Source organism: Pleurodeles waltl, chromosome 3_1, assembly GCF_031143425.1.
Source record: "Pleurodeles waltl isolate 20211129_DDA chromosome 3_1, aPleWal1.hap1.20221129, whole genome shotgun sequence".
Lineage (NCBI taxonomy): Eukaryota > Metazoa > Chordata > Amphibia > Caudata > Salamandridae > Pleurodeles > Pleurodeles waltl.
In genome coordinates, this window is record NC_090440.1 from 9,355,068 (window position 1) to 9,374,972 (window position 19,905).

General features: G+C 53.2%; 1 protein-coding gene across 14 annotated transcripts in view; it reads right to left on the bottom strand.

The window, feature by feature from the left end:
- Window positions 1-19,905, bottom strand: part of MADD (MAP kinase activating death domain) — a 639,440-nt gene that overhangs the window by 182,637 nt on the left and 436,898 nt on the right. For all 14 annotated transcript variants that reach the window (XM_069221634.1, XM_069221639.1, XM_069221632.1 and 11 more), the window contains one exon: window positions 16,526-16,632. In XM_069221634.1, coding sequence (XP_069077735.1) covers window positions 16,526-16,632 — 107 coding nt within the window. The remainder of the gene's footprint in view (window positions 1-16,525; window positions 16,633-19,905) is intronic.

Here is a 19,905-nt window from a genome sequence, read left to right on the forward strand (position 1 = left end):
GTTTACAAAAGCTGCCACATTGGCGCTGTTCTGCTCCTTAAAACTTCTAGTTTACAAAAGCTGCCACATTAGTGCTGTTCTGCGCCTTCCAGTTTACAAAAGCTGCCAAACTGGTGCTATTCTGCTCCTAGACATTTCTAGTTTACAAAAGCTGACACACTGGTGCTGTGCTCTTTGACATTTATAGTTTTCAAAATCTGCCACATTGGTGCTGTTCTGCTGCTTGACATTTCTAGTTTACAAAAGCTGCCACATTAGCACTGTTCTGGTCCTTGACATTTCTAGTTTACAAAAGCTGCCACATTGGTGCTGTTCTGCTCCTTGACATTTCTAGTTTACAAAAGCTGCTACATTAGTGCTGTTCTGCTCCTTGACATTTCTAGTTTACGAAATCTGCCACATTGGTGCTGTTCTGCCCTTTAACATTTCTAGTTTACAAAAGCTGCCACACTGGTGCTGTTCTGCTCCTTGACATTTCTAGTTTTCAAAAGCTGCCACATTGGTGCTGTTCTGCTGCTTGACATTTCTAGTTTACAAAAGCTGCCACATTAGCACTGTTCTGCTCCTTGACATTTCTAGTTTACAAAAGCTGCCACATTAGCACTGTTCTGCTCCTTGACATTTCTAGTTTACAAAATCTGCCACATTGGTGCTGTTCTGCCCTTTAACATTTCTAGTTTACAAAAGCTGCCACATTAGTGCTGTTCTGCGCCTTCCAGTTTACAAAAGCTGCCAAACTGGTGCTGTTCTGCTCTAACATTTCTAGTTTACAAAAGCTGCCACACTGGTGCTGTTCTTCTCCTTGACAGTACTAGTTAACAAAAGCTGCCACACTGGTGCTGTTCTTCTCCTTGACAGTACTAGTTAACAAAAGCTGCCACACTGGTGCTGTTCTGCTCCTTGACATTTCTAGTTTACAAAAGCTGACACACTGGTGCTGTTCTGCTTCTAGACAGTACTACTTTACAAAAGCTGCCACACTGGTGCTCTACTCCTTAACATTTCTAGTTTACAAAAGCTGCCACATTGGTGCGGTTCTGCTCCTTGACATTTCTAGTTTACAAAAGCTGCCACATTAGTGCTGTTCTGCTCCTTAACATTTCTAGTTTACAAAATCTGACACATTGGTGCTGTTCTGCTCTTTAACATTTCTAGTTTACAAAAGCTGCCACACTGGTGCTGTTCTGCTCCTTGACAGTACTAGTTTACAAAAGCTGCCACACTGGTGCTGTTCTGCTCCTTGGCAGTACTAGTTTACAAACGCTGCCACACTGGTGCTGTTCAGCTCCTTGACAGTACTAGTTTACAAGAGCTGACACACTGGTGCTGTGCTCTTTGACATTTCTAGTTTACAAAAGCTGCCACACTGGTGCTGTGCTCTTTAACATTTCTAGTTTACAAAAGCTGCCACATTAGTGCTGTTCTGCGCCTTCCAGTTTACAAAAGCTGCCAAACTGGTGCTGTTCTGCTCCTTGAGATTTCTAGTTTACAAAAGCTGCCACGCCACACTGGTGCTGTTCTGCTCCTTGAGATTTCTAGTTTGCACAACCTGCCTTATTGGTGCTGTTTTGCTACTTAACATTTCTAGTTTACACAACCTGCCTTACTGGTGCTGTGTTCATTGACATTTTTAGTAAACAACAGCTGCTGTTGTGCTCGATAGCGCCTCTAGTTTACAAAAACAAAATACTTACTTACCTTTGGTAACACTCTTTGTAGTAGAGACTATCTAGCCTCAGATATCTCACCTTTTCAATATTCCCCAGGCATCAGACTGGATCTGGTAACATTGCAGCAGTACCTCAGGAGCCATCAGGTGTTGGCATGTGGCTCATGACAGATGCTGTTTCGCTTCAGAAATGAAGTGCGGAGCCTATACAGGTGACGCACCTGCGTGATGTTTCTTCAGGGATATTTGCTTCCCCAAACCACAGGCTAAGAGCTGGTTGTGAAAAGTATGCAGATTCCTAGACATGGGTTCTTATTAAAGGGTAGAGTCCAATCATAGAACAGAGATGATGGAAGCACCGGTAAGGAATCTCTGGCTACACAAAACCTCTACCAGAAAGAGCATTACCAAAGGTAAATAACTTGTTCTTCACATAAAGACTTCTAGCCTCAGATTCCACACCTTTTAGAATGGATGCCAAAGGAGTACCTATTTGGAGGCAGGTCTGTGAATAGGCACAAACAAGAACGTCCCGCAGGACCAATGAGGCTAAAGGCTCCTCTCAGCAGACCAGACTGTCCAGACAGAAGTGCTTAGTCAATGCTTGGAGAAATGCCCATGGAGCTGCCTGGCATATGTCTAGGACTCAGTGCCAACACAGTGGTAGCAGCTTTACCCCTAGAAGAATGAGAACAAAGTCCTTCTGGACACTGCTTTTCAGCCAAAGCACTGCAGTGTGTTTTCTTGCTCCAGGAACCCCACAAAGATTTGATCACCCACGTGATGTTCTTCACTATCAGAGTAAAAGCTGAGCACTCTTTTCAAATTATGGGAATCGCATTTCACAAACCGCTGGTGTTATAAACTCAGAGTGCCAGGCTGATAGAGGAAAACATTTATTTCCAAAACATTTCACTCATTTAGATTTCCTGTCATGAGGAGTGGTAGGAAAGCCTATATAGGGTCTGCAAGTCATATCCAGAGCAGAAAGGCATGAAGAGCTCATTTGAGCTGCTCTGCTCTTCAGTATTCTAAGCTTACAAGAGCTGTTATATATGTGCTTTTCTGGTTGTTAGTTTTCATAGTTTCACAAAAGTTACCACCCTGGTGCTCTTCTGCTCCTCAGTATTCCAGATTACTAAAGCTACCTCAATGGTGCTGTTCTGCTCCTCAGTATTCATAGATTACCAAAGCTGCCTCGCTGGTGCTGTTCCGCTCCTCAGTATTCACAGATTACAGAAGCTGCCTCACTGGTGCTGTTCTGCTCCTCAGTATTTCAGATTACTAAAGCTACCTCAATGGTGCTGTTCTGCTCCTTGGTATTCCTAGATAACCAAAGCTACCTCACTGGTGCTGTTCTCCTCCTCAACATTCCTACATTACCGAAGCAGCCTCGCTGGTGCTGTTCTGCTCCTCCGTATTCCCAGATTACCGAAGCTGCCATGATGGTGCTGTTCTGCTCCTCAGTATTCATAGATTACCGAAGCTGCCTCACTGGTGCTGTTCTGCTCCTCCGTATTCCTAGATTACCGAAGCTGCCTCGCTGGTGCTGTTTTGCTCCTCAGTATTCCTAGATTAACGAAGTTGCCTCACTTGGGCTGTTCTGCTCCTCCGTATTCCTAGATTACCGAAGCTGCCTCCCTGGTTCTGTTCTCCTCAGATTCCTAGATTACCTATACTGCCTCACTGTTGCTGTTCTGCTCCTCTGTATTCCTAGATTAACGAAGCTGCCTCACTGGTGCTGTTCAGCTCCTCGGTATTCCTAGATTACCAAAGCTGCCTCACTGGTGCCGCTGTTCCTCTGTATTCGTAGATTACCGAAGCTGCCTCACTGGCGCTGTTCTGCTCCTCAGTATTTATAGATTACCAAAGCTGCCTTCCTGGTGCTGTTCTGATCCTCAGTATTCCTAGATTACCAATGCTGCCTCAATGGTGCTGTTCTCTTCAGTATTCCTAGATTACCGATACTGCCTCGCTGGTGCTGTTCTGCTCTTCAGTATTCCTAGATTAGCGAAGGTGGCTCACTGGTGCTGCTGCTCTCCGTATTCCTAGATTATTGAAGCTGCCTTGCTGGTGCTGTTTTGCTCCTCAGTATTCCTAGATTACCAATGCTGCCTCAATGGTGCTGTTCTCTTCAGTATTCATAGATTACAGAAGCTGCCTCACTGGTGCTGTTCTGCTCCTCAGTATTCCTAGATTACAGAAGCTGCCTCACTGGTGCTGTTCTGCTCCTCAGTATTCATAGATTAACAAATCTACCTTACTGGTGCTGTTCTGCTCCTCAGTTTTCCTAGATTACCGAAGCTGCCTCACTGGTGCTGTTCTACTCCTCAGTATTCACAGATTACCGAAGCTGCCTCACTGGTGCTGTCCTGCTCTGCAGTATTCATAGATTACCGAAGCTGCCTCACTGGTGCTGTTCTAGTCCTCAGTATTCACAGATTACCGAAGCTGCCTCACTGGTGCTGTCCTGCTCTGCAGTATTCATAGATTACAGGAGCTGCCTCACTGGTGCTGTTCTGCTCCTCAGTATTCCTAGATCAGTATTCCTAGATTACAGAAGCTGCCTCACTGGTACTGTTCTGCTCCTCAGTATTCACAGATTTCCGAAGCTGCCTCACTGGTGCTGTTCTGCTCCTCAGTATTCCTAGATTACAGAAGCTGCCTCACTGGTGCTGTTCTGCTCCTCAGTATTCCTAGATTACCAAAAATGCCTCACTGGTGCCGCTGTTCCTCTGTATTCGAAGATTACTGAAGCTGCCTCACTGGCGCTGTTCTGCTCCTCAGTATTTATAGATTACCAAAGCTGCCTTCCTGGTGCTGTTCTGATCCTCAGTATTCCTAGATTACCAATGCTGCCTCACTGGTGCTGTTCTCCTCAGTATTCCTAGATTACCGATACTGCCTCGCTGGGGCTGTTCTGCTCTTCAGTATTCCTAGATTAGCGAAGGTGTCTCACTGGTGTTGCTGCTCTCAGTATTCCTAGATTACTGAAGCTGCCTCGCTGGTGCTGTTTTGCTCCTCAGTATTCCTAGATTACCAATGCTGCCTCAATGGTGCTGTTCTCTTCAGGATTCCTAGATTACAGAAGCTGCCTCACTGGTGCTGTTCTGCTCCTCAGTATTCCTAGATTACAGAAGCTGCCTCACTGGTCTGTTCTGCTCCTCAGTATTCATAGATTACCAAATCTACCTTACTGGTGCTGTTCCGCTCCTCAGTATTCCTAGATTACCGAAGCTGCCTCACTGGTGCTGTTCTACTCCTCAGTATTCATAGATTACCGAAGCTGCCTCACTGGTGCTGTCCTGCTCTGCAGTATTCATAGATTACAGAAGCTGCCTCACTGGTGCTGTTCTACTCCTCAGTATTCATAGATTACCGAAGCTGCCTCACTGGTGCTGTTCTGCTCCTCAGTATTCATAGATTACCAAATCTACCTTACTGGTGCTGTTCTGCTCCTCAGTATTCCTAGATTACCGAAGCTGCCTCACTGGTGCTGTTCTACTCCTCAGTATTCATAGATTACCGAAGCTGCCTCACTGGTGCTGTTCTGCTCCTCAGTATTCCTAGATTACAGAAGCTGCCTCACTGCTGCTGTTCTGCTCCTCAGTATTCACAGATTACCGAAGCTGCCTCACTGGTGCTGTTCTGCTCGTCAGTATTCACAGATTTCCGAAGCTGCCTCACTGGTGCTGTTCTGCTCCTCAGTATTCACAGATTAGCAAATCTACCTTACTGGTGCTGTTCTGCTCTTCAGTATTGCTAGATTACCGAAGCTGCCTCACTGGTGCTGTTCTGCTCCTCAGTATTCAAAGATTACAGAAACTGCCTCACTGGTGCTGTTCTGCTCCTCAGTATTCAAAGATTACCGAAGCTGCCTCACTGGTGCTGTTCTGCTCCTCAGTATTCCTAGATTACAGAAACTGCCTCACTGGTGCTGTCCTGCTCTGCAGTATTCATAGATTACAGAAGCTGCCTCACTGGTGCTGTTCTGATCCTCAGTATTTATAGATTACCGAAGCTGCCTCACTGGTGCTGTTCTGCACCTCAGTATTCACAGATTACCGAAGCTGCCTCACCGGTGCTGTTCTGCTCCTCAGTATTCATAGATTACCAAATCTACCTTACTGGTGCTGTTCTGCTCTTCAGTATTGCTAGATTACCGAAACTGCCTCACTGGTGCTGTTCTGCTCCTCAGTATTCCTAGATTACAGAAGCTGCCTCGCTGGTGCTGTTCTGCACCTCAGTATTCCTAGATTACAGAAACTGCCTCACTGGTGCTGTCCTGCTCTGCAGTATTCATAGATTACAGAAGCTGCCTCACTGGTGCTGTTCTGATCCTCAGTATTTATAGATTACCGAAGCTGCCTCACTGGTGCTGTTCTGCACCTCAGTATTCACAGATTACGGAAGCTGCCTCACCGGTGCTGTTCTGCTCCTCAGTATTCCTAGATTACAGAAGCTGCCTCACTGGTGCTGTTCTGCTCCTCAGTATTCATAGATTACCAAATCTACCTTACTGGTGCTGTTCTGCTCCTCAGTATTCCTAGATTACCGAAGCTGCCTCACTGGTGCTGTTCTACTCCTCAGTATTCACAGATTACCGAAGCTGCCTCACTGGTGCTGTCCTGCTCTGCAGTATTCATAGATTACAGAAGCTGCCTCACTGGTGCTGTTCTACTCCTCAGTATTCCTAGATTACAGAAACTGCCTCACTGGTGCTGTTCTGCTCCTCAGTATTCATAGATTACCAAATCTACCTTACTGGTGCTGTTCTGCTCCTCAGTATTCCTAGATTACCGAAGCTGCCTCACTGGTGCTGTTCTAGTCCTCAGTATTCATAGATTAGCGAAGCTGCCTCACTGGTGCTGTTCTGCTCCTCAGTATTCCTAGATTACAGAAGCTGCCTCACTGCTGCTGTTCTGCTCCTCAGTATTCACAGATTACCGAAGCTGCCTCACTGGTGCTGTTCTGCTCCTCAGTATTCCTAGATTACAGAAGCTGCCTCACTGGTGCTGTTCTGCTCGTCAGTATTCACAGATTTCCAAAGCTGCCTCACTGGTGCTGTTCTGCTCCTCAGTATTCACAGATTAGCAAATCTACTTTACTGGTGCTGTTCTGCTCTTCAGTATTGCTAGATTACCGAAGCTGCCTCACTGGTGCTGTTCTGCTCCTCAGTATTCAAAGATTACAGAAACTGCCTCACTGGTGCTGTTCTGCTCCTCAGTATTCAAAGATTACCGAAGCTGCCTCACTGGTGCTGTTCTGCTCCTCAGTATTCCTAGATTACAGAAACTGCCTCACTGGTGCTGTCCTGCTCTGCAGTATTCATAGATTACAGAAGCTGCCTCACTGGTGCTGTTCTGATCCTCAGTATTTATAGATTACCGAAGCTGCCTCACTGGTGCTGTTCTGCACCTCAGTATTCACAGATTACCGAAGCTGCCTCACTGGTGCTGTTCTGCACCTCAGTATTCACAGATTACCGAAGCTGCCTCACTGGTGCTGTTCTGCTCTTCAGTATTGCTAGATTACCGAAGCTGCCTCGCTGGTGCTGTTCTGCTCCTCAGTATTCCTAGATTACAGAAGCTGCCTCGCTGGTGCTGTTCTACACCTCAGTATTCCTAGATTACAGAAACTGCCTCACTGGTGCTGTCCTGCTCTGCAGTATTCATAGATTACAGAAGCTGCCTCACTGGTGCTGTCCTGCTCTGCAGTATTCACAGATTACTGATGCTGCCTCACTGGTGCTGTCCTGCTCTGCAGTATTCACAGATTACAGAAGCTGCCTCACTGGTGCTGTCCTGCTCTGCAGTATTCACAGATTACTGATGCTGCCTCACTGGTGCTGTCCTGCTCCTCAGTATTCACAGATTACTGATGCTGCCTCACTGGTGCTGTCCTGCTCTGCAGTATTCACAGATTACTGATGCTGCCTCACTGGTGCTGTCCTGCTCTGCAGTATTCACAGATTACCGAAGCTGCCTCACTGGTGCTGTCCTGCTCTGCAGTATTCACAGATTACTGATGCTGCCTCACTGGTGCTGTTCTCCTCAGTATTCCTAGTTCACAGAAGCAGCTGCACTTCTACTCACAAGTTCTCGTAGTCCAGAGAAGTTGACTGATTGGTGCTGTTGTGTTGTTGGTGCTGCGCAGCCCACCGGTATCCCTATTCTACAGAACAGCCAGGATTGAGTCAAGTCTGCTCAAAGAGCTATAAATTTACGGACATTCTTCAAGGCCATGCTCAGTCTTTATTGTTGGGGAGTTCCTGCCTTGCACTGTCACCTTCTCTCTGAGCTGTTATTATGGTTTAATACAACATCGTCTGGTGACAACTCTTTATGTAAAGTTTAGCTGTGCTTATTTATTTATTTTTTTGTTATTGAAAGTGTTCTCTTTTTGTATTGCTCTTCAATATAGAACAGCCCTTCACTCTCCTTTACAAAAGTCTTTTTGGCTGATAATTCATTATAATTTCATAAACTAAGGATTGGGGTCGAACTCCGGAATGGAGCCCTTTTTTTCTGCTGCACATTGAAGGTGACGTGGGACTTACATGTACTCCTAGTTTCTAATGACTAAGCACCGCCCACTTGCTAAAGCGCCTCAATATCTGGAAGGACGATTAGCGTACTGTACAAATACCATAACACTAGGAGGTCATGTCATCAAGTACCATCTGACAGGTGTGAGTGTTTAATTAGGTGTTGTGTAAATGGGTATCACCTACTTGCAGTCACCGGGAGGTAGTTATAGTTAGGACCTAGTTTCCATAGACAGAGCGTTGTTTGTTCTGCCTATAACTTTGGAGCCGCTTGACGAAAAGCCACAACATTTTCAAAACTTATACTTTGTTCAGTTCAGCTACTGTCTTTAAACTTTTGGAGTGATCCGTCAAACGGGGGCTAAGAAAAAGGGGGTGTGGATCCCAAAATGCAATTTCCCCATTAATGTTTCCATAGGGTCTTTAGACATCCCTACAGCCTAAAATGATGAACAGAATTTCACGAAATTTGGCAGGAAACTAGACCCTGTTCCACAGATCATTCTTTTTGTGGTTTGGTGTAAATCAGTTGAGTAGTTTTGGAGTAGTTTAAGGCCAAAAAAATAGGGACAAAGCAAGGCTCTGATTGGCTGGCTGCAACCTGACAGAAAAGTTGCGGCTGCCATTTTGTTTGTCACATTGGCTCAGTGTTGGGAAAAGAAGAGTGCACAAACACATAAGGGGGTTCAGGATACTGGTGTCCTGACCCCATGGGAAACAAAAAGGGGTCCCTTAGGGACCACTGGTGTGCAAAAAATTGCCCAATTGTTATTTTTTTTGCGTCCAATCCGCGAATCCACAGTTGGTTTGGCGGTTCCAAAGAAAAACTGGAAAAAAAGAAAAACCACCCTCTGCATCCAACCTCAGCTTGTGTTTGGGTGCATGCAAGAGGGCTGCCTGCCGCACACGGTCGGAGGCCAGGCCGTGAAGCCAATCGCCGACACGCATGGCCTAGGACCGTGTGTGGTGCTGTTTATATTTACATCTGTACATGCTTTAAAGGCCGGTTATCTGTATAACGCTTCTTTTGGCCAGAGTCTGGCGCCCTTCCCGGGACCACTTGAGGCCCCCCTAGGGGGGCCAACCCCCAGTTTGAAGACCTCTGCCCTAAGGTAACTAGAACTTGCGCCTTCACCATGCACAGCTAATTATTCCACATATTACATCACTGGTGACACCTTCTATGGCATCATTGATATTATCACAGCAACATTTGCAATCAAATTATTGATGAAAAACTGCACATGGTGGGAGTGGGAGTTATAGTTACGTTGGGGCTCAAGTTAAAGTTACTTGAGATTACCATAACTATAACTGCAGAATTTCTATGGTTTTGTGCGAGGAAATTCCGAACCTAACTATAACGCCCATATAACCTTTGTTTTTTTCAGTGAATATATATAGTTATAATTAGGACAGAGTTTCCATAGGAAACACTTTCAATTGTTTTCCTAATAACCTTTGCACTCTTTGACAAATCTGTACAAAACCAAACTACACAAAAGTGACTTCACTTCGGCTCCTTCGTGGAACCTTTTGAGTTGATCTGCCAAGCGGAGGGCAATAAAAGGGGTCTCAAACGAGATTTTAGATGTTAATCCCAAAGGAAGCTTTGCTCCTCAAAGCAGAAAAATTACACCTAATTACACAAAAAGTTAGAACTTGTCTTAGAAAGGGTGCATTTTGTGATTGGGTGTAAATCCTTTCAGCCATTTCCAAGATCTTCGTGTTTAAATGGGGCTCCGGTTGGGCAAGAAGGTGGTAACCCTGAAAAAAAAATGTAGGCCCTCCCTTAATTTAGGTCATCGGTACAGCTGTGCCCAGTGAAGTTACCCGTGTAGTATCTCAATACCAAACAACATTTAGCAAAACATTACAACGGTCTGTTCATACACTAGACGAAGCAGCCAACCACCACTGAGCGGGCTGGAGTCCACACTTAGTGGGATTGGCCACCTGCAGTAGGTTGGGAGCAGGACCAACTTACCTCTGCACACTGCTGAAGGCTCTGTGTGGGGGGGGAATGGGCTGGAATCTCTCAGAGCAGACCCTGCAGCCAACCCATGCTGCAATGCTGCCTGGGTAGGTGCCCTGGGGTCTGCGTGGAGGCCAGGCCCAGCAACCAACCCCTGCTGCAGTGTAGAGACCAGGCCCAGCAACCAACCCCTGCTGCAGGGGTAGGTGCTCATGGGGCACTGTGTGGAGGCCAGACACAGCAACCAACCCCTGCTGCAGGGGTAGGTGCTCATGGGGCACTGTGTGGAGGCCAGACCCAACAACCAACCCCTGCTACAGGGGTAGGTGCTCATGTGGCACTGTGTGGAGGCCAGTCCCAACAACCAACCCCTGCTGCAGGGGTAGGTGCTCATGGGGCACTGTGTGGAGGACAGTCCCAACAACCAACCCCTGCTGCAGGGGTAGGTGCTCATGGGGCACTGTGTGGAGGCCAGACACAGCAACCAACCCCTGCTGCAGGGGTAGGTGCTCATGGGGCACTGTTTGGAGGCCAGACCCAACAACCAACCTCTGCTACAGGGGTAGGTGCTCATGTGGCACTGTGTGGAGGACAGTCCCAACAACCAACCCCTGCTCTCCACAGACTCGCAGGCAGGGGCGCCTCTCCACAGACTCGCAGGCAGGGGCGCCCCTCCACAGGCTCGCAGGCAGGGGCGCCCCTCCACAGACTCGCAGGCAGGGGCGCCCCTCCACAGGCTCGCAGGCAGGGGCGCCCCTCCACAGACTCGCAGGTAGGGGCGCCCCTCCACAGACTCGCAGGCAGGCGCGTCTCTCCACAGGCGCGGCGCGCCTCTCCACAGGCTCGCAGGCAGGGGCGCCGCTCCACAGGCTCGCAGGCAGGGGCGCCGCTCCACAGGCTCGCAGGCAGGGGCGCCCCTCCACAGGCTCGCAGGCAGGGGCGCCCCTCCACAGGCTCGCAGGCAGGGGCGCCCCTCCACAGACTCGCAGGCAGGGGCGCCTCTCCACAGAATCGGGGCGCCTCCCCACAGGCTCGCAGGCAGGGGCGCCCCTCCAGACTCGGGGCGCCCCTCCACAGGCTCGCAGACAGGGGCGCCCCTCCACAGACTCGCAGGCAGGGGTGCCTCACCACAGACTCGGGGCGCCTCTCCACAGACTCGCAGGCAGGGGCGCCTCTCCACAGACTCGCAGGCAGGGGCGCCTCTCCACAGGCTCGCAGGCAGGGGCGCCTCTCCACAGACTCGCAGGCAGGGGCGCCTCTCCACAGGCTCGCAGGCAGGGGCGCCTCTCCACAGGCTCGCAGGCAGGGGCGCCCCTCCACAGGCTCGCAGGCAGGGGCGCCCCTCCACAGGCTCGCAGGCAGGGGCGCCCCTCCACAGGCTCGCAGACTCGGGGCGCCCCTCCACAGGCTCGCAGACTCGGGGCGCCCCTCCACAGGCTCGCAGACTCGGGGCGCCTCTCCACAGACTCGCAGGCAGGGGCGCCTCTCCACAGACTCGCAGGCAGGGGCGCCCCTCCACAGACTCGCAGGCAGGGGCGCCCCTCCACAGACTCGCAGGCAGGGGCGCCCCTCCACAGACTCGCAGGCAGGGGCGCCCCTCCACAGACTCTGGGCGCCTCTCGACAGACTTGGGGCGCCTCTCGACAGACTCGCAGGCAGGGGCGCCTCTCCACAGACTCGGGGCGCCTCTCCACAGACTCGCAGGCAGGGGCGCCCCTCCACAGGCTCGGCGCGCCTCTCCACAGGCTCGCAGGCAGGGGCGCCCCTCCACAGGCTCGCAGGCAGGGGCGCCCCTCCACAGGCTCGCAGGCAGGGGCGCCCCTCCACAGGCTCGTGGCGCCTCTCCACAGACTCGCAGGCAGGGGTGCCCCTCCACAGGCTCGCAGGCAGGGGCGCCCCTCCACAGACTCGCAGGCAGGGGCGCCCCTCCACAGACTCGCAGGCAGGGGTGCCTCACCACAGACTCGGGGCGCCTCTCCACAGACTCGCAGGCAGGGGCGCCTCTCCACAGACTCGCAGGCAGGGGCGCCTCTCCACAGGCTCGCAGGCAGGGGCGCCTCTCCACAGGCTCGCAGGCAGGGGCGCCTCTCCACAGGCTCGCAGGCAGGGGCGCCTCTCCACAGGCTCGCAGGCAGGGGCGCCTCTCCACAGGCTCACAGGCAGGGGCGCCCCTCCACAGGCTCGCAGGCAGGGGCGCCCCTCCACAGGCTCGCAGGCAGGGGCGCCCCTCCACAGGCTCGCAGGCAGGGGCCCCCCTCCACAGGCTCGCAGGCAGGGGCGCCCCTCCACAGGCTCGCAGACTCGGGGCGCCCCTCCACAGGCTCGCAGACTCGGGGCGCCCCTCCACAGGCTCGCAGACTCGGGGCGCCTCTCCACAGACTCGCAGGCAGGGGCGCCTCTCCACAGACTCGCAGGCAGGGGCGCCCCTCCACAGACTCGCAGGCAGGGGCGCCCCTCCACAGACTCGCAGGCAGGGGCGCCCCTCCACAGACTCGCAGGCAGGGGCGCCCCTCCACAGACTCTGGGCGCCTCTCGACAGACTTGGGGTGCCTCTCGACAGACTCGGAGGCAGGGGCGCCTCTCCACAGACTCGGGGCGCCTCTCCACAGACTCGCAGGCAGGGGCGCCCCTCCACAGGCTCGGCGCGCCTCTCCACAGGCTCGCAGGCAGGGGCGCCCCTCCACAGGCTCGCAGGCAGGGGCGCCCCTCCACAGGCTCGTGGCGCCTCTCCACAGACTCGCAGGCAGGGGCGCCCCTCCACAGGCTCGCAGGCAGGGGCGCCCCTCCACAGACTCGCAGGCAGGGGCGCCCCTCCACAGACTCGCAGGCAGGGGCGCCCCTCCACAGGCTCGGCGCGCCTCTCCACAGGCTCGCAGGCAGGGGGGCCCCTCCACAGGCTCGCAGGCAGGGGCGCCGCCCCACAGGCTCGCAGGCAGGGGCGCCCCTCCACAGGCTCGCAGGCAGGGGCGCCCCTCCACAGGCTCGCAGGCAGGGGCGCCCCTCCACAGACTCGCAGGCAGGGGCGCCCCTCCACAGACTCGCAGGCAGGCGCGCCTCTCCACAGGCTCGCAGGCAGGGGCGCCCCTCCACAGGCTCGCAGGCAGGGGCGCCCCTCCACAGGCTCGCAGGCAGGGGCGCCCCTCCACAGGCTCGCAGGCAGGGGCGCCCCTCCACAAGCTCGCAGGCAGGGGCGCCCCTCCACAGACTCGCAGGCAGGGGCGCCCCTCCACAGACTCGCAGGCAGGGGCGCCCCTCCACAGACTCGGGGCGCCTCTCCACAGGCTCGCAGGCAGGGGCGCCCCTCCACAGGCTCGCAGACAGGGGCGCCCCTCCACAGACTCGCAGGCAGGGGTGCCTCACCACAGACTCGGGGCACCTCTCCACAGACTCGCAGGCAGGGGCGCCTCTCCACAGACTCGCAGGCAGGGGCGCCTCTCCACAGGCTCGCAGGCAGGGGTGCCTCGCCACAGACTCGGGCGCCTCTCCACAGACTCGCAGGCAGGGGCGCCTCTCCACAGGCTCGCAGGCAGGGGCGCCTCTCCACAGGCTCGCAGGCAGGGGCGCCTCTCCACAGGCTCGCAGGCAGGGGCGCCCCTCCACAGGCTTGCAGGCAGGGGCGCCCCTCCACAGGCTTGGCGCGCCCCTCCACAGGCTCGCAGGCAGGGGCGCCCCTCCACAGGCTCGCAGGCAGGGGCGCCTCTCCACAGACTCGGGGCGCCTCTCCACAGACTCGCAGGCAGGGGCGCCCCTCCACAGGCTTCCAGGCAGGGGCGCCACTCCACAGGCTTCCAGGCAGGGACGCCCCTCCACAGGCTTCCAGGCAGGGGCGCCCCTCCACAGGCTCGCAGGCAGGGGCGCCCCTCCACAGGCTCGCAGGCAGGGGCGCCCCTCCACAGACTCGGGGCGCCTCTCCACAGGCTCGCAGGCAGGGGTGCCCCTCCACAGACTCGGGCGCCCCTCCACAGACTCGGGGCGCCCCTCCACAGGCTCGCAGGCAGGGGCGCCCCTCCACAGACTCGCAGGCCGGGGCGCCCCTCCACAGACTCGCAGGCCGGGGGGCCCCTCCACAGACTCGCAGGCCGGGGGGCCCCTCCACAGACTCGCAGGCCGGGGGGCCCCTCCACAGACTCGCAGGCCGGGGGGCCCCTCCACAGACTCGCAGGCAGGGGGGCCCCTCCACAGACTCGCAGGCAGGGGGGCCCCTCCACAGACTCACAGGCAGGGGGGCCCCTCCACAGAATCACAGCCAGGGGCGCCTCTGCACGACAGCACAGACCCGCCAAAAGGCGAGCCTCTAGACTCGCAGGCAGGGGCGCCTCTAGACTCGCAGGCAAGGACGCCTCTGCACGGACAGCACAGACTCGCAGGCAGGGGCGCCTCTCCGCAGACTCGCAGGCAGGGGCGCCTCTCAGCAGACTCGCAGGCAGGGGCGCCTCTCAGCAGACTCGCAGGCAGGGGCGCCTCTCAGCAGACTCACAGGCAGGGGCGCCTCTCAGCAGACTCACAGGCAGGGGCGCCTCTCAGCAGACTCACAGGCAGGGGCACCTCTGCACGGACAGAACAGACTCACAGACCCGCAGGCAAGGACACCTCTAGACTCCCAGGCAGGGAGGCCTCTCCACAGACACACAGGCAGGGGCGCCCCTCCACAGACAGCACAGTCTCACAGACCCGCAGGCAAGGACGCCTCTAGACTCCCAGGCAGGGGCGCCCCTCCACAGACTAGCACGCAGGGATGCCTCTCCACAGACTCGCAGGCCGGGGGGCCTCTCCACAGACTCGCAGGCCGGGGGGCCTCTCCACAGACCCGCAGGCCTCTCCACAGACCCGCAGGCCTCTCCACAGACCCGCAGGCCGGGGGGCCTCTCCACAGACTCGCAGGCCGGGGGGCCTCTCCACAGACTCGCAGGCCGGGGGGCCTCTCCACAGACTCGCAGGCCGGGGGGCCTCTCCACAGATAGCACAGACTCACTGACCTGCCGGCTGGCACGCCTCTAGACTCGCAGGCAGGGGCGTCTCTGCAGAGACAGCACAGACTTGCAGGCAGGGGCGCCTCTCCACAGACAGCACAGACCCGCCGGCTGGCACGCCTATAGACTCGCAGGCAAGGACACCTCTGCACGGACAGCACAGACTCGCAGGCAGGGGCGCCTCTCCGCAGACTCGCAGGCAGGGGCGCCTCTCCACAGACTCGCAGGCAGGGGCGCCTCTCCACAGACTCGCAGGCTTCCCCTTATAGGGATGGTCACAGACTGACTAAGGCACTTGGGATTCTGACATTCACCTTTAGTGGCTTCTAGTAACAGATTCATGAATAAGGGTCCCTTGTAATTATCCTGGAACGGTCAGAGAAATTAGGGGTCCCTAGCCATGACGACAGGGGGTCACTGAAATGAACTATGACATTGTGGGTTCCATGAAAAGAGTCCTATGTGAAAATACAGACATAGGGGGCGACTGTTAAAGAGACGTGTGGGTTCCCTGGTGTCCACAGCAGTCAGGGTTCTCTAGTGAACATAGATGCTATGGTTCTCTGGGGTAGAAGGACGTCAGGTTCTCTGGGGTACAAAGACGTCAGGGTTCTCTGGGGTACAAAGACATCAGGGTTCTTTGAGGTACAAAGACGTCAGGGTTCTTTGAGGTACAAAGACGTCAGGGTTCTCTGGGGTACAAGGACGTCAGGGTTCTCTGGGGTACAAGGACGTCAGGGTTCTCTGGGGTACAAGGACGTCAGGGTTCTCTGGGGTACAAGGACGTCAGGGTTCTCTGGGGTACAAGGACGTCAGGGTTCTCTGGGGTACAAGGACGTCAGGGTTCTCTGGGGTACAAGGACGTCAGGGTTCTCTGGGGTACAAGGACGTCAGGGTTCTCTAGGGTACAAGGACGTCAGGGTTCTCTGGGGTCAGACAGAGGATCTAGCACATACACAGGCACTGAGGCTTCACTGGCAGACCCTCATTTATTATCCAATTCTCATTACACAATGATGTCAGAGTCTATACGCCTGAAAGGACGTTAAGGCCCGAGCAAAAGCAGCAAAGTCAGTGCAATGAACTACAGAGTAGTAGGCATATTAAAATAAGGATTGTAACACACACATGGGGTTTTTCTTTGGCACAAAGGGCCAGAGGTGTGAGGTTTGAGGCAGCTGTGGCACACAGGCACATGGCAGGGGCTCTGAGCCACAGACATACGGGGTCAATGATACAGAACATGTGAGGGGTGACTGTCATACAGAGGAATGGAAGGGGCTCCGAGACACACACCCACAGCGGAGCGAGTTCTAGCATGCGGACCAATGGGCTCAGTGTTCCACACACTCAAACCTTCCTACCTGACTGTGCATGAACTTCAGATTAATCCCTTCCAGTGTGACCTGGAGCAGCCCTCCTTCGCCAGATTTCATATCTTGGACTGGGAACTCTCCACCTAGCTCCGGGCCTGAAAGAAACACAAGTGTGTGAGAAATCAAGACGCTGATCCGCACCCCTCAGTGTGTGTAGGACTCAGCTGGCGTTCCCAAGTCCAGTATCAGGCATTGTGGAACAATACAGAGGCAAGTCAGAGTACATGAGTGAAAACAATGATTAAGACAGCCGTGGAGGCCTACTGTGCTGTACTCAATGTTGGGAGTTAAAGATCTCCCCTCCTGAACCAACTTCAGCAGGTCTGAAGGCCACCAGCCACAGCATCCACACCAGCCTGCACTCGGAGCTCCTGATCGGGAAAGGACCCCAAGAGGAGAAGAAACCAAAGATACTCTACCAAGACTAGCTGGGTGAAGAGGGTATGATGGCCAGAGGCTTTGTGCCCGATGTATGCCCACCTGGTGATAGAAGGTTAATTTAAGTCAGGGTTGGAGCACAATAAGCATAGAAGACAAGATACCTCACAGCCCAATGAAGAATGCCCCGCAGTGCGCAATGCCCCCCACATTCACATGTGGTGAATTCACCTAGGATTCATCTCTTCTGCGAAGCATTGATCTGGAACCCTTCTGATACTCTAAAGCAGTCACCCTAGGTCACTGCAATGGGCAGGTAAAATTGTGTAAAACTAGTTTTGCACAGCAAACAGGTGCCACAAATGTGTTCACTTTCCTAACCATGAGACATGCTTATGTTTGTCGGTGAGGCCCTGACAGTTGGCACTGCATCGTACCTCTGTATCAAACGACCGACCAGAAGGGCGATTGAATGACAGTATAAGAGGCATGGATTGTAAGTGGACTGTATTTTAAGGGCAGATCTAACCTTTTTGACCTGCAGACCTCTCGTCACAACACTTCCTCTGATCTTTCTGTGATTTCCCGGAGATGCTCAGAGCTGCCTAGTTTTATTTAGGCTGTTATATGTGGTGCTAAACATATCACCTGGAGCTCGTTTAGAGCACGTCAAACAGAATAGAAGAGGATGCTTCATATCCTGTAAACCAGCGATAAGGATATGTGACTTACCAGTAAAACTAACTTTCCCTCAGTGGCACAGTCAAAGGACTTCATAAACATCTTTCACATATGGAGTCCCGTCCACCCCCCCCAAAAAAAAAAACTAAACATTGTTCAGGTTACCTTTCTATGGAAAAAAACTGTGGATCTCAACAACGTTGTCTGTCTCAAGTTTGCCATTTCTATTAAAGGTTCTTGAGAGCTGCGCTGCGACACAACTTATTATTAATATTATGCAGTGGGTTTTATAGTGTGTGTGGCGACCCAATATGGGCTTCTCAGGGCTAACAGGACTTGTAAGGAGATGAGCTGTTTATGCACATAGATACATTTTGAATTGCTTTTTGAAACTGAACAAGTTGTTGTTTGTCCAAAGGCTGATCGGTAGGGATTCCAGAGTTCTGGAACAAGATAGGCACTTTGCATACAGAGAGCTCTATGATGACATTTAGTCGGGGTTTGGATGAACACGTTACTTAGATTTCATAACACTCTTTCTGGTAGACTCTCTCACTGCAGATTCCTCACCTTCCATGCATTCCCCAGGTGGAAGACTGGATCCGGAGGCTTTTTCAGCAGTACGTCTGCCGACTGTCTCTGCACGGACCCTCTTCAGTTTTGGAAATGATGTGCTAAGCCTATAGATGCACCACCGCACGCTGACAACAGTTTCTTCTGAAGCTGTCCACGCCCTCAGACACAGAGCTCCAAGATCAAATTGATTGTGACCAGTTTGCAGATTTCTAGACTTGGGATCGTATTAACGAAGAGTCCAGTTCACAAAACAGGCCGGTTGAGAGAGCCTTTGAGGAATCTGCGGCAAGAGAGTCTCTACCAGAAAGAGCATTATTGAAGGTAAGTAACTTGCGCATCTGATGGAGACTTCTAACGGCAGATTCCTCACCTTTCGAATACATAACAGAGCAGGGCCTATGTGTAGGTGGGTCTATGAATGGATTTAAACCAACATGTCAAGTAGGGCCAAGCAGATAAAATTCCTCTTCTGCGAACCTTGCTATCCAGATAGGAGTGCTTCGTGAACGTATGGAGTGATGTTCAAGTAGCTGCCTCGCAGATGTCCAGGACAGCAATACGCATGTCAACACAGCGGCAGCAGATTTGGCTCTGCTGGAATGAGCACACAGCCTTCCTGGAGGCCGCGTTCCGGCCAGTGCTTAGCAGACCTTCATGCAAGGTACTATCCAGCAGGAGATGGTCTTTTTCTGCACAGTTTTGCCTTTTTCCGCTCCAGCGAACCGCACAGAGAGCTAATCGCTCAACTGGTGCTCGCCGAAATGATCGATGTAAAACTCAGGACTCTTCTGGGGTCAGACTGATGGAGTCTCTCCTCCTCCTTATCAGGGGGGAGGACAGCAAACTACACTAGCAAGGTGATATTTTGACCAACATGGAGCAATGTCACAACCTTCGACAAACAGGATGTTTGCAACCTCACAAGGTGGTATTACCTGGGTTGACAAAGAGCTTGAAGTTCACTCACTGCACTGATGTTATGGTGAAGAGGAACACTGTCTTGAGGGTGAGAAGCTGCAGAGAACAGCTCTGAAGTGGCTCAAAGGCAGTGCCCCTCAAATATGTGACGACCAAGTTGAGGTCTCAGTGGCATGATAAAGGGAGAGGGCAGAAAAAGATGTTACAAACATTCCAAAAACGCATCACAACAGAGAATTTGAATAATGCAGTAAAGATACCCTTTAACTGAGCCCAGAGCAAAGAGGGCAGGGTGCGAGACAAAAACAACACAGCAGATAACTTTGCCTAGAAACCGTCTACTTTTTTCAAGGGACAGTTGGCTGCCAAGATTACATCAACCACTTCCGGGGGAAGGTCGAAGATGTCCGGCTGTTGCTGCTCAATCTACAAGCATGAAAAAGAAGATGGTGAAGGCACGGGTGTAGACCCTGACACTACTGCGACAGCAGATCCTTTGTCGGGGCAGCCTGATTGAAGGACAGATGCTCATGCCCAGGAGCTCTGGATACCATACTATCGGTGCCCGATCCGCGTCCACTAGAAGAATGTAAGCCCAGCCGGTTAGGACCTTCTTCAGAACTTGGGGCAGCAGTGTTAGCACTGATGGGCGGGTATATGGAAATATGCATCCTGCAGGTCCAACGCTGACATCCACTCTCCAGGGTCAAGGGAAGACACCACCTGAGCCACAGTGAGCATTCTGAATTTACCCTTCCGTAGGAAGGCACTGAGAGGGTGCAGGCCTAAAATAGGACAAAGGAGTCCACCCTTCT